This window comes from Dreissena polymorpha, chromosome 3 (genome assembly GCF_020536995.1).
Source record: "Dreissena polymorpha isolate Duluth1 chromosome 3, UMN_Dpol_1.0, whole genome shotgun sequence".
Lineage (NCBI taxonomy): Eukaryota > Metazoa > Mollusca > Bivalvia > Myida > Dreissenidae > Dreissena > Dreissena polymorpha.
The window spans coordinates 79769800-79782299 of record NC_068357.1 but is presented as its reverse complement, the minus strand read 5'-3'; the positions used below and the strand labels follow the sequence as shown (position 1 = coordinate 79782299).

At 34.9% G+C, this 12500-nt stretch overlaps 2 protein-coding genes across 5 annotated transcripts in view; both read right to left on the bottom strand.

The window, feature by feature from the left end:
- Positions 1-358, bottom strand: part of LOC127872352 (uncharacterized) — a 42073-nt gene extending 41715 nt beyond the window's left edge. The window contains exon 1 of the mRNA XM_052415684.1: positions 196-358. Within this exon, the coding sequence (XP_052271644.1) occupies positions 196-358 (163 nt within the window). The remainder of the gene's footprint in view (positions 1-195) is intronic.
- A 4792-nt stretch (positions 359-5150) lies between these two features.
- LOC127874908 (potassium channel subfamily K member 1-like) overlaps positions 5151-12500 on the bottom strand; it is a 16586-nt gene continuing 9236 nt past the window's right edge. For all 4 annotated transcript variants that reach the window (XM_052419595.1, XM_052419597.1, XM_052419598.1 and 1 more), the window contains exons 3-5: positions 7551-7694; positions 6246-6644; positions 5151-5682 (exon numbers count right to left, since the gene is read on the bottom strand). In XM_052419595.1, the coding sequence (XP_052275555.1) occupies positions 5387-5682; positions 6246-6644; positions 7551-7694 (839 nt within the window). In that variant the 3' untranslated portion in view covers positions 5151-5386. The remainder of the gene's footprint in view (positions 5683-6245; positions 6645-7550; positions 7695-12500) is intronic.

Below are 12500 nucleotides of genomic sequence, written 5' to 3'. Positions count from 1 at the left end.
GCTAAGAACTTTATGAACTTTCTATTTTCTTACATCATTTTTCCAACAATAATTGACTAATTAATTCAATAGTTGGTTAAAATATCTTCTTTTAAAACACAATAATCTGCCTGGCTTATATTCAAATCATAATGTTATTATTTCGAACATTCCAAAGGATGATACAACTTGGTAATGATTCAAAAAGAAACATACCTTTTTCATTGCCTTTAACAATCGCCATCGCAGCACAAAATACGATACACTTCAAATAAAACATCTTCCCACGTTGAACCACAAACTTCAAATAATTATGCATGTGACGCACTGTCGGGTCTCTTTGCAAGCTATCCTTGATCTTTCTTCTTTGTTTCCGCATAAAGCATTGACATGAAGTGGCTTTGCTTAAACCAATCGAGTTCGTTTCGTATCATAATATGAACACATGCCTTAAGCACATTATACAATGCTATAGCTGAATCAAGTTTTATGTGCAAGTACGCATACAAACATGTAAGAAAAATCCGAGAATGGTAAGTTAGTTTAAAGGACTCGACACTGTTCTTGATTCTCATCAAAATACATTTAGTTTCGCATATGCAATTTTAAAGGGGATTTTTAAAGAACAATACCCATACACGAATCAATACAAATAATTTGTGTATGAAGACATAAGCCATTGTTACTTAACACGTACACCATGTTTTTCGTTCAACACAACAAACGTGACATGTCTGCTTTGGTTTAAAATAGAATATTTTTATGTATGTGTATTGTTTTGAATTCCTTTGTATCAGTAAACACAATATTATGTATTCCACAAGTTCATACTATCTGCCTTGGCGTTAGGTCTATTATCCAAACTCGTTTTAATGAATGGATTTTATTTATTTAATTTGGTCGCATATTTGACTCTTGTGTCAGTCGTTTATGGTATAAAAGTAATCTTTGACAATTGCCGCGTGAGGAAATATGTAGTGTAATGTTTTGGAAGTGAGAATTTAAAATGCACGGCATATATACATACGAAAAGATAATGTTACCAATTTGCAAGATACTGATAATTTAACGAAAATTAAATACATATACAGTATGCGTATTGATTCAAAATGATACAAAATCGAATATACGACATTTAAGCTCAAAAACAATTTGAGACCTCATCCTTGTTGGCAAATGTGAATGGACCGTATGCAACAACACGTTGGTACAGTGCGATAAATGGCATTACATACACATTTTTAACTCTCGTTGTAATGCATAATAGTATGATATACGATTACATCTCATTTCTACAATGCTCTCAACACATCCCCTGTTATGCGCCTGCGCTCATCGCGGTAATAAGTTACAGTTTAATGTCAAAACACTAGTTGTATTGTGTGCTTCAGATTCAATGAAATCACTTCTACTTAGCCCACATTGGTGAATTCTCTCGTCGAATTAGTAATGAATTCAGGACAATTTGCGTCATACCCTTATTTTGACACCTTCAGCACGGAAATTAGAACATAGATAAAACGATTGGCATGACGTTCATGTACATACCCATGCATTGGTACGTTGAGACAAATATACTAAATAAGGAAAACGATCACGCTTAAGCAGGCCGTGCCCTGCAAATCTTTGCAAGCTATGAAAAGAAGGAAACTTGTGTATCGATATTCTGACAATTATGTGATGACGTTTTTTGAAAGTACTTTTCAGTTCTGAAATCAAATTAATACTATTAACATAATTTTAAAATACTCTTTTATTTCATCTTTTTCTGTACTGTCAAAAGCCGTTAAGAACACAAGTTAACATGGTGTTTTAATGTTTCTTTGTTTTAAAACCTTTAAGTTGTTGTCTCAGTTTGAAGATCACGATGGCGAAATGGAGGAAGCACTTGGGAGGTTTTAGTAGAGGCTGTTACAAAAGGGGGCGTAGGTTAAAGATTTCGCTCACTTTGAAATCCGGTGTATACGCTTTATAACAATCATCGGTCCAGGCTTTCTTATCAAAAAGTGCGACTAATGCAAGACGACATCACTCTGATATCCCTTCCTGAAGTAGTTATTATTTATGAGTCCCGTCTTTAATGTAGGGCTTTCTGATAAAATGTTCTTGCTGTTTTTTTATGATATATACATGCCGACATTCTTTTCTACGCACTTTTTATAGTTTCATCAAGTATTGTTGTTCCACTCATGAAATGATAAACGATGCATTAAGTAAAATAAAGTGCAATTGCAATCAATAAGGAAATGACACATTTGGTATGTAAGGGCATGTTTTTCAATCGCAAAATTTTATTCAGTACTTCCTTCAGAATATCCAAACTGATTTGATCATATAAAAATAGCAAATAAAATATTATATGAGTTGTTGTCATTGTTGTTATATTAATTTGGTTTTACTTCATCCATACTGTATTTAAATTTATAAAAAAGTTTATGAAACACTTACTGGTAAAATCAACTTGTTAGTATCTTATGCTAGTAACATACCTAAATACGGTTTGGTATACAATAATTAATTATTTGAAACTTACCATATAATATTAAAACGACAAAAGCAAAACAAACAATTAAGCAATATTTGTTATAAACAAATATACATTCCAGTGGGAAAAATAGAGATGGTACGCGAATAGTTGAAAAACCACTTATGCATGCTCGATTGCTTTAACATTTTCAGATAAAATTAGCAACCGTGGGACAAAAAGTTGTAAGTAAATAAATGTGTGCGCAGCAGTTTTGAACGTTGGCATAGAAGTGACATGTGAATAACATATTTTCGTTATTAATCATGTCGTTGCAAAGAAACAGTAACTCGTAGCCATGACGATGTATCTCGTGTACTTGTCTTACGTAACTTTTTCTCAACGACTTAACACGTCGTGGACACTATTTGTGTACCACGTGGTCATGAGTATAATGTGACCACGACTGAACAAGTAAAAATGAATCTGAGATTTCTATATCGTTGTAGGTAAAGAAGTAAAACGAAAATGAGTAATTATCCTAGGCATTCGGGTATTTCTACAGAGACAGAAGGCAACCTACTGTCCAGTATTGGACTTACAATGTCTGGTGTGGGTTTGACCTATATTTCGCGATCAACGAAGATAGCGGAAGTAACATCCATCACATAAACAAGGACAGGAAACGTTCTAGCGGAAAACATAACAAAAACACGACGCTTAAGGCGCCAGAATTCCGAGTGTAATCCGTGTTACCATTCTAGTCAAACGGACGCCATATTAAATGACGTTCTTGCAGTGCTGCATACGCTGTATTGTAATCGTGTAAACACCGTCGCTTTGGCTTTTGTTTGATGTTACATAAATATTGTATACGTAAAAACAGCTTTGCTTTAGGTTATCCGACTAACACTAAAAAATCGAACTCGTCAAAAAGTAGGCATGTTGTGTTTGCAATGTGTTGCTTTTTTATTAATACTGCTATTAAAAGATAAGTCACATCTACCACACACAAAGTGGAAGAGTTTGGAGGTTTTATCTACTTATTCAGTTTAAATATATTAAAGTTGCCCATTTGACCATTACCTGGACGAAACCATCTTGAAATAAAATAACCAGTTTAGCAATGACGAAGTAAATCGTTGAGGGCGATTGTGTATAAGGCTCCACACGAAACGAAATATGCAATAGAGTACAGCGTTAATTTCTTCGACCATGTGTAGACGGTGTACTTAAAAGGTTGAATCACGACAAGGTTAAAACAAAATACATTGTCAATGCTAACATAGACTATAATAACGTAACCTATAAAAAATAAGGCTATTAAAAAAAGAAAACTGTTGCAAAAAAAGTAACAAAAGGATAGAGAACACATATCTTGGTGTATTTCAAACCTTGAAAACACGGTATATTTATAGCATGCCCCAAAATCAAATAATATATCCGAGTATGTGTACATATATCTTTGAATCAAGTCAAATTTTTTAATCGTTCCGCTCCGTACAAATAAACGACCACAAGGGCAGGAGCAGTTCCTCTGGTGTGTCTACAGAAAAAGCTTGAGAACTCAAAAGAAATAATCCTTTCTGCTAAATAAAATTAGAAATGGATAAGCACATTTCTTCAAATGATATTTCGACACATTGCAATTGTAGTTTAGCGCCACTGAGCTAAGCTAAAACGGATATTTATGATGTAGTGAACACTCTAACTCTAGTAGTCACGAAATTTCAAAAATCTCCCTGCTCAGCATAATTAAACGTATGATGTAATGTCGATTTTAAATATGTTTCCGTTTCGATAAAGACAAGACCGCCAGTAAGGGTGAAAAGGAAAAAGCTTATGAAGACTCAAGAATTCATATTTTTCGCTCAACTGAAAAATATGACAGCAAGGATCAAGAGCAGTTTTCTCCCTATAATATTATATGTATAAAACAAAAGTTGTAAACACTCTAGCAGCTTAAAGTTTGGATAAGTGTGATGTATAGCCATAGACTTTCGGGTAAACACTCAAATAAAATTACATCGGTAGCATATTCAACATCACATTTGTTCTAAACAGTTGATACCTCAGATGCTATCGAAATAGAGTCCGCCTCGTTAAAAATATGGTCGCCACGTAGCGGCCGTTTTCCTGTTTACGTGGTTGTATTTAACCCATTCATGTCTAGCGTCCTGAAAAAAGGACATTGCAAACAGCGTAGACCCAGATGAGACGCCGCATAATGCGGCGTCTCATCTGGGTCTGCGCTGTTTGCTTAAAGGAATTTCTTTAAAATTTTCTAAATATAGAAATAAATATACTTGACATCCCTAATTTTGGAAATAAATTGATCCAATTTAGAAGGATGGGAGAGTCCACTGGGCATAAATGGGTTAATACTGTAAAAGCTTATGAACACTCATGAACTGTGTGAAGACGATTCATCTTATGACATTTAGGATCAGTTTGGAACTGTGTAATTGACGGTTTAATGGACTCCTAAACGAATTGGCCAAATAATAGTTTAAAAACTATGGTCGAATATTCAAAAAATAATGTTGGTATCATATTTAATGACGCAAAATAACACACCCGACTCATTTGTTTTACCCATAACGAACACTTGAAACTTCTGAAAGAAAGAAAGTTCTCATATATTTGATGCATTACAGCGACAATTAAACATGCAAAACTAAAATAAGTATCATTAATGTTAATGAAAGAGTTTTTAATACGATTTATTTAATATATTGAAAACAAAATAGAGACATTTTCACAACCACACAAACCAAACAATAAAATATTTATAAACACTGTCGATTATCCGTTTATATAAATTTAAAGTAAGTTATACGTTCATAAATGATAACCTTCTGTTAGCACTGGAAAAATGACACAACCATTAAGTAAACCGCGATAAAACAATCGGTTGTCTTTGTTCCCCGTTCTCGTATTGCACTAGTGGAAGTCAGCGGGTTCAGTTTTAGTAGCTAGTGGCCTTGGAAAGCTCGGCACTCCGTCGTAGTTTGCGTCGGCGCCCGCACCTCTACTTCTGGTCCCATAACCGTCGTCGTCGATTTGCCGAACGTAATTCTGAGAGGAGTCGAGGTCACAAGGAGCCTTGGTGAGGCGCATGCGCTCTGGGTCGTCATTGTCGCTCTTCAGAAACAGGAAGAAACCGAGATTGAGTTCCGGTATTTCGTAGACGGTCGTCAGGAAAACCATCATGGCGATCAGGCCCAGAAGCAGATAACCTTGCAAACAATATATTAAATACATATAAACATGAATATGTATATAAGTCATGACAATGTCAAGTAAAACGAACATCTTGTTTTCTCCATGGATAACTCAAGTCATTTTTAAATTAAACTTTTAAAGCAATAACTACGTATCATTGTGATATTGTTCCCAAAAGCTATGTTTTTTAATGAAACCATGTGTAATAATACCTGTCTAATAACATCTTATACCGGAACATGTACTTACATAAAACATGCGTGTAATTAAAATCTAACGAGACCAAGCTTGGATGCTACCACGCGGTAAAATACTTAAGATGGCAAAACTTTCGCACTATACCTATGGGGGTTTTCATAACTAAATGCAATTTTATTTCGCGTTTGAAATTTTTCACAGTGTTTGGTATATATAATAGCTCAAACTATTTTTAAATGATTATAACAAATATTATGAAAATAATATTAATTAAGTGTAAAAGTACCTTTCCTCAACAATTTTAATAAATTCCTAAGATTGCTTTAACAATGTAAATAAACCTCAAACGGAAATAGAGTATAGCTCTTCCGGTACTCACAAGTAGTGGCCACTTTGTACAAGGGACGCAGTGCCTGGTCCGGATTGTCGCCCGGGATGAAATCGCCCAGCCCGACAGTGGTCAGCGATATAAAACAGTAGTACAAACTGTCGAGGTAATTCCATTTTGTCTCCAGTGAACTATAAATAGCGGATGGTATCAGCATAAAGAAAACGACTAAAACAATGGCCACGATGGCAACGTGAAAAAGTTTTATGTGAAACAGTTTGTACAGGTGTCCCAGCTTGGAGATTAGCCATTGTTGAAACCAGCCTATCGGTATCATCAGACGCTCGACCAGCGCGGAAAACAGAACAAGCGTCATAGGGATCCCGATCAGTGTGAAAAGGATGCAAAAACCTTTGCCGACTTCGGACAACGGTGTAACCCGACCGTAACCTGGAATAGCAAACACGGGGGAGTTAAAGAATAGTTAAAAATAACAAATATTCAAAAGCGCACTGTTTGAATAGTTTAAGAAAAAATGTACCCCGCGGATTATTTCCGTCAGGCGCCACTGTAACCCAACTGAGAGTATTCCTAAGACTCATTGAGGTCAAACCAAAGACATTCTGGTTCCAGGAAGAACAGTATCATATCCTCAAGCACAGAAGGGCGGAAGACATACGGACGATGCGATTGCTATACACAAATGAATAGGCTGGCACTTTAAACACCCGATGAATCGACTAAATAAATTGTAACAAAATACTGGGTTGCACTAATTACGGTGACATTCCTAGCGAAGACATACCATGAAGGGAGGTAAATAAAGTCACGTGTATTTATTACGCTTGAGAGAGTTGTCAACCGTAGATACTTGATAAAGCTTGAAACTAAATGAGCCGCGGAAAACCATTGCCTAATCGTAGTTCTAATTATTGTCATCTACAATGAATAAAGCGTTTAATATTGCCGTTGCGTGAGTAATTATTTTAATTCCACTATAGAGGAACATTTATTGATTAAATTTCTTTCATTCGAATTCCCTTCATGTGGGTCTCTCAGAGATCTCACAAACGTTGTTTTACACAACCAATAAAGGTCAAACATATATTTGTCATCTAACTTATTTCAATAATTATAATAAGCAATACTCAAACACAATTGCGCTGATCAATGAAATATGCTATTCATGTTGATAACTAAAGTGAAAGGATGACAAAGGACCGTCAAGGAAAGTGTCCACCGCTTATTATAAACGTCAAAGATGGACTAGTCAAGAAATGATGTGACCATTACATATTGCAGCTAAATACTTCTTAAAAGAGAAAAAAGACCAGGTTCTAAAAAAAGCCCCCTTACCTATAGTGGTAATAACTGTTGAAGCGAAGAAGATAGACTGGCCGAAGCTCCAGTTGGGGTTCGAGCTTGACACGTTGCGGACCGCAGAGATGCCGTGATTGGTAGCCTGAACAATCTTAACAATAAACGCTTCCAGCTCGGCGTCTGAGGATAGAGTAAAGTTATCGTATCACGAGGGTATAATTTCTTTATTTTATAACTTGAGCTTGTAGCAAAAACGGATATATGAATTACGTTCGCAAGGTTGGTCGTTTTTTCAATATTCCAATGATGATGATGATGATGATGATGATGATGATGATGATGATGATGATGATGATGATGATGATGATGATGATGTAATGATAATGATGATGATGAATAAGAAGAGAAGAAGAAGAAGAATAATATAATGATGATGATGATTTGATGAAGGTTTCCGATTCGTTTTAGAGTGTTAACGTTACTTATCAGAATCAGAGTGTTTTGTTTTCATGTGTAGTTGACTAAACCGATTGGTATGAACCCTAGAAAACTGAAATAGCGATCTACAATTTATTCAACATCGATTAGTCACGACTGTAATTTTCAGTTATAGAGGTTATCTACGTCTTTTTTATTCTGACATTTTATTGATTACACCGGAATTCTCTCCCATGTTATTCGTCCCCAGTAGGCGAATAATTTGTGTAAAAGAGACGCTCGTACAGAATTAGAGGTCGAATCAAGGCACATTGGGCGGGTGGACGGTATTACAGGGTGTTTGTGCCTTAAAATGCCACAACAAAATATGATATAGTCATAGAAATGAGGGTTTCAAACTCGAACAAGAGCTGTCTTTAGACAGCGGACTCGATTATGTTCCCTCTTTTATATATAATGCATATGCTTTGTCAGTCATATGATAAGTTGATCCCAAAGTCGTATTTGAAGTTGAGTATCTGTGAAAGTTAGATAGTTGCATTTATCTTAAACACAAAAACTATATAAAATCAGTAACGTGACAATGCCAATAAACTAGACTTTCAACTTTTAATTAAAAATATTAATTACATTTGATAAAATTTGCAATTATAAACAATGTTTGCAAATAAGTTACCTACAGACACAATTACAGTGAAATATATCAATGGAAACTAAAGTCACAATTTTGGTCACTTTGACATTCATCAAATTAGTACTTACTGAAATCCCACCCTAGGTCGGAAAGTAAAGCTACCCACAAACAAAACTAGAGCAATAATTATAAGCGGAGTGTTTTTCTATTTCAGCAACAGTGACATTGACTTTGACTCAACAGGCCCCAAGTGCAATCCCAGTGTTGGTTTGCATGTCAGCTAGAATTTAGAGTCGTTTCACACAAATGTTAACCCTTTGCATGCTGGGAAATTTGTCGTCTGCTAAAATGTCGTCTGCTGAATTTCTAAAATTAGCATTTTCTTCGATTTTTTTCAAAGAATATTATCAGAATAGCAAACAGTTTGGATCCTGATGAGACGCCACGTTTTGTGGCGTCTCATCTGGATCCAAACTGTTTGCAAAGGCCTTCAAAATTCGGTTCCCGCACTGAAAGGGTTAACCTGGTTTTCTTAATTGCAAAATGTGTCATAGCTCTTATGAACTTTTTAACTGAACACACACATCTTAACTTCACTTTTCTACGCACTTATTATGAATTTAAGGATGCCATGAGGATGGCTATATTATAGTTACTATCAATAGAAACTCTGAACACATATGTAAAGTTTTAGTTTTATACCTTTAATAAATAGGAGTAATTGAGTTGTACGCATATGTTTGTGTGCATGTCGAAGTCTGATAGGTGTTTTCGCGCTTGAGGCTGCATTCTGTGAGAATGCTTCACAACATCTACATTGTTTGCTTACTACACTCACAAAGTTGGGACGAATTTTGTGAACCCAATTTTAATCTAGTTTTTATGTTAAGTGTTTTGCTTTTTATATTGGATTACATTAGCAAGAGGTCATACAAATAACAAAAGAAATACAGCGTTTAGTAACAAGAATATCTCACACAGCCTGGATATGAAACGCTGGACACAAGCCTATTAGTCCAGTTGAAAGTGTCTCCTTAGAGCAAAAACACTTTTAACAAACCCTCGAAACTTAGTATGAACGATGTTTGCTATACTCACAAAACTTTTCTCCCCCCCCCCCCCCCCCCCCCGAGTACCTCGTTATTATTTATTTTTAATTACTGCAGACTATCATACACAAAATTGTTGCAAGTGAAGTGTTTCTCGAGCAGATGTATTTTTTTTACATTTCAATACTTGGTTGATTATAGTGATCAGCTACTGCGGCAAAGGGAGTAAATCCAATGCGGAATAGTAATATTGTATTGGATAGTCGTACATCAAATGATAAACGATACAAATGCACTCCAAGGAATCGTTAAAAGATTGTATTTGAAGCACGTCAATTATCGCTGGATTTACAGCTAATTTAATTTCGGTGCAAAAATAACCCCGCGTTATAAATTGTTATTAAAACTAAGGTAACATAAATATTTTGTCAATGTGTGAATATTTATATGAAACAAAAGCATTAATGAAAAAAGTTACTTGTTACTCTGGATAATTCGAGTTCCGAATGATGTATACCGTATTATTGTATTGTCCGGTCGTCTATTTTCGCTTCGGGTATTCTATAAATATGGACATTTAGAACATCAAATTATTTATAGTTAAACGATTCTCTTTAATATATAAACGATAAACAATCCACAGTTTTATCAAGGGATAATGATATAACATTACTATATGTAATTATATGGATATTTTTATTTAACAACAAATGAAAGTAGATTTTTTAATTCACCAAACACATTTTCAGGAGATAAAATCGTGGTATCATCCGCTTGATTTTTCTGAGGACAATTGGCCAATAGCCTATACAATACATAGCACTAATTACAACTCAACATAACGCATAAGAATGATTCAATCTGAGCTTAAAGGGCATTTTTCACAGATTTTGGCATATGTTGAAGTTAGTCATTAAATGCTTTATTTTGATAAATGTAAACATTGAATCTTAAAAGCTCCAGTGAAAAATCAAGAATAAAATTTAAAAAGGAAAAAAATGTATCGCGCACCTGGAGTCCTGGAGTAAAAACGCATTAACCCTCTCGGCTATTCTGCCGAGTGTTCATGCAGGACGTATTTTATATCTTATATAAGCAATCTTCGTAGTTTCGTAAATTTAAACGACAACAACAGAACTCTCCAAAATATTCAATCGTTTCGCGTTGCAACACTTTATAATTTTTAGGTTTTTAAATCGTCAAAAGATGCATATAATGGCTATATTAGACTATGGTAAATGTTCAGTTATACTATTTCCTCACAAATATCATAACTAAAACGAAAATTTGCGAATCTGAAACAACTTTTTCAATTTTGTCAATATACCAAGCCGTGAAAAGATCCCTTTAGATTAAATGTGCACAAAGACAACTTCAGAGACGCAATTCAGAGTATGTGTTTTCTTATGCTCAATACAAGGTCTTTTACAGCAAGTGACAAAGTGCCAACACAACGGCACAATACAAAGTCACAAACATTATACTTGTCGAAAACTGGGGTAATCGTCTCGGGACGGTTCACGCAAAGCATTTTTGGTTTTAAGTAGCTATTTATGCACGTTTGATGACTACATCAATTGGAAAACACGCTGTGTATTAGTCCCTTTCTCACAATACAACATTTATTTCATGGCGATTTAGAAGATTTCTTTTTGAATCGCATGACGTTTTTTGAGCAAATACCAGCCAATATGCAAAACCACAATTGCGACCGAGACAAGATTTACATGGCGTTGCTATTTTTGCGAAGAGACCCCCAAACGTAACGTTTATTTGTATCTGTATTCAGCATAGGCGCTTGATGGCAATGTTTTATTTATTTATTTACTTTTTAAAATATTTTTTTAGTTACCCGTTTTTTATTATAATGCATACACATACTAAATCAATAAAAATCTTCCGACAAAACGTCTTCTTAAAAATAGATAGTTCGACTATGTACATAGATATTGACAAGGTAAGACACTCGCCATTTTCTCAATTAACGGAAGTGCGCCCTTGCCCATAATTAAATCGCTGTCACCCCGCTCGCTTATTGAAATGCGCGTGCAGGCCGGAAACCTCGATCTATCTCTATCTACTTTAAGTTTCAACAGAAACATCCACAGACGATGTGATAAATCCATGTAACTATTGTTTCACTCAATTAATGAGGTAATCAACAAAATATGTTGTAAATTGCATATACATGAATCATTCCTTACCAAATGTTTAACCGGGAGCCTCGCTCTTTCTCTACAACAACAGCCAATACTTACTATGGGCGCCAGATTTAATTTTTGACGCGCCGATTTTTTCTGGAAATCACCATGGCAGACGAAATCAAGTTAAAGTCAATAATAATAATAATGTGCAAATTCTTATCTCTTGAAACAAGTGAATTCATTTGCCTAAACATATCACTAGAAAACACTACATATAACGTATCTGCACAATTGATTACGCATTTTATGATTCATTTTAAATTAAATTTAAAACGCATTTGCAGATTTCAATAGATTTCAGTAAAGATCCGGGTAGAGAAAATGATGAAACAAAAGAAAATGAAACTCCAGTTTCGTCAGCGATTTTAAGACACTCGTCAACGACTGATCGTATTTAATAGAAAACAGGAGATGGGTCTTGTTAAATAAAGTATGGCAACTTTCATTGGTCTGCAAACTAATGCTTATTTGAATAATGTTTATATTTTCCAGCAAGTCTGTTGAGAACAACATAATATGTAAGACCAAATACGTTATACTATGCAAATGAGCTATACTATGCAAATGAGGCATTTCCTATAGAGACATATATTCCCTGAAGTTTTCTTGGAAATTGAAATATTCTTGGAAATTGATGACTTCCCTACAGAGCAACATGTTG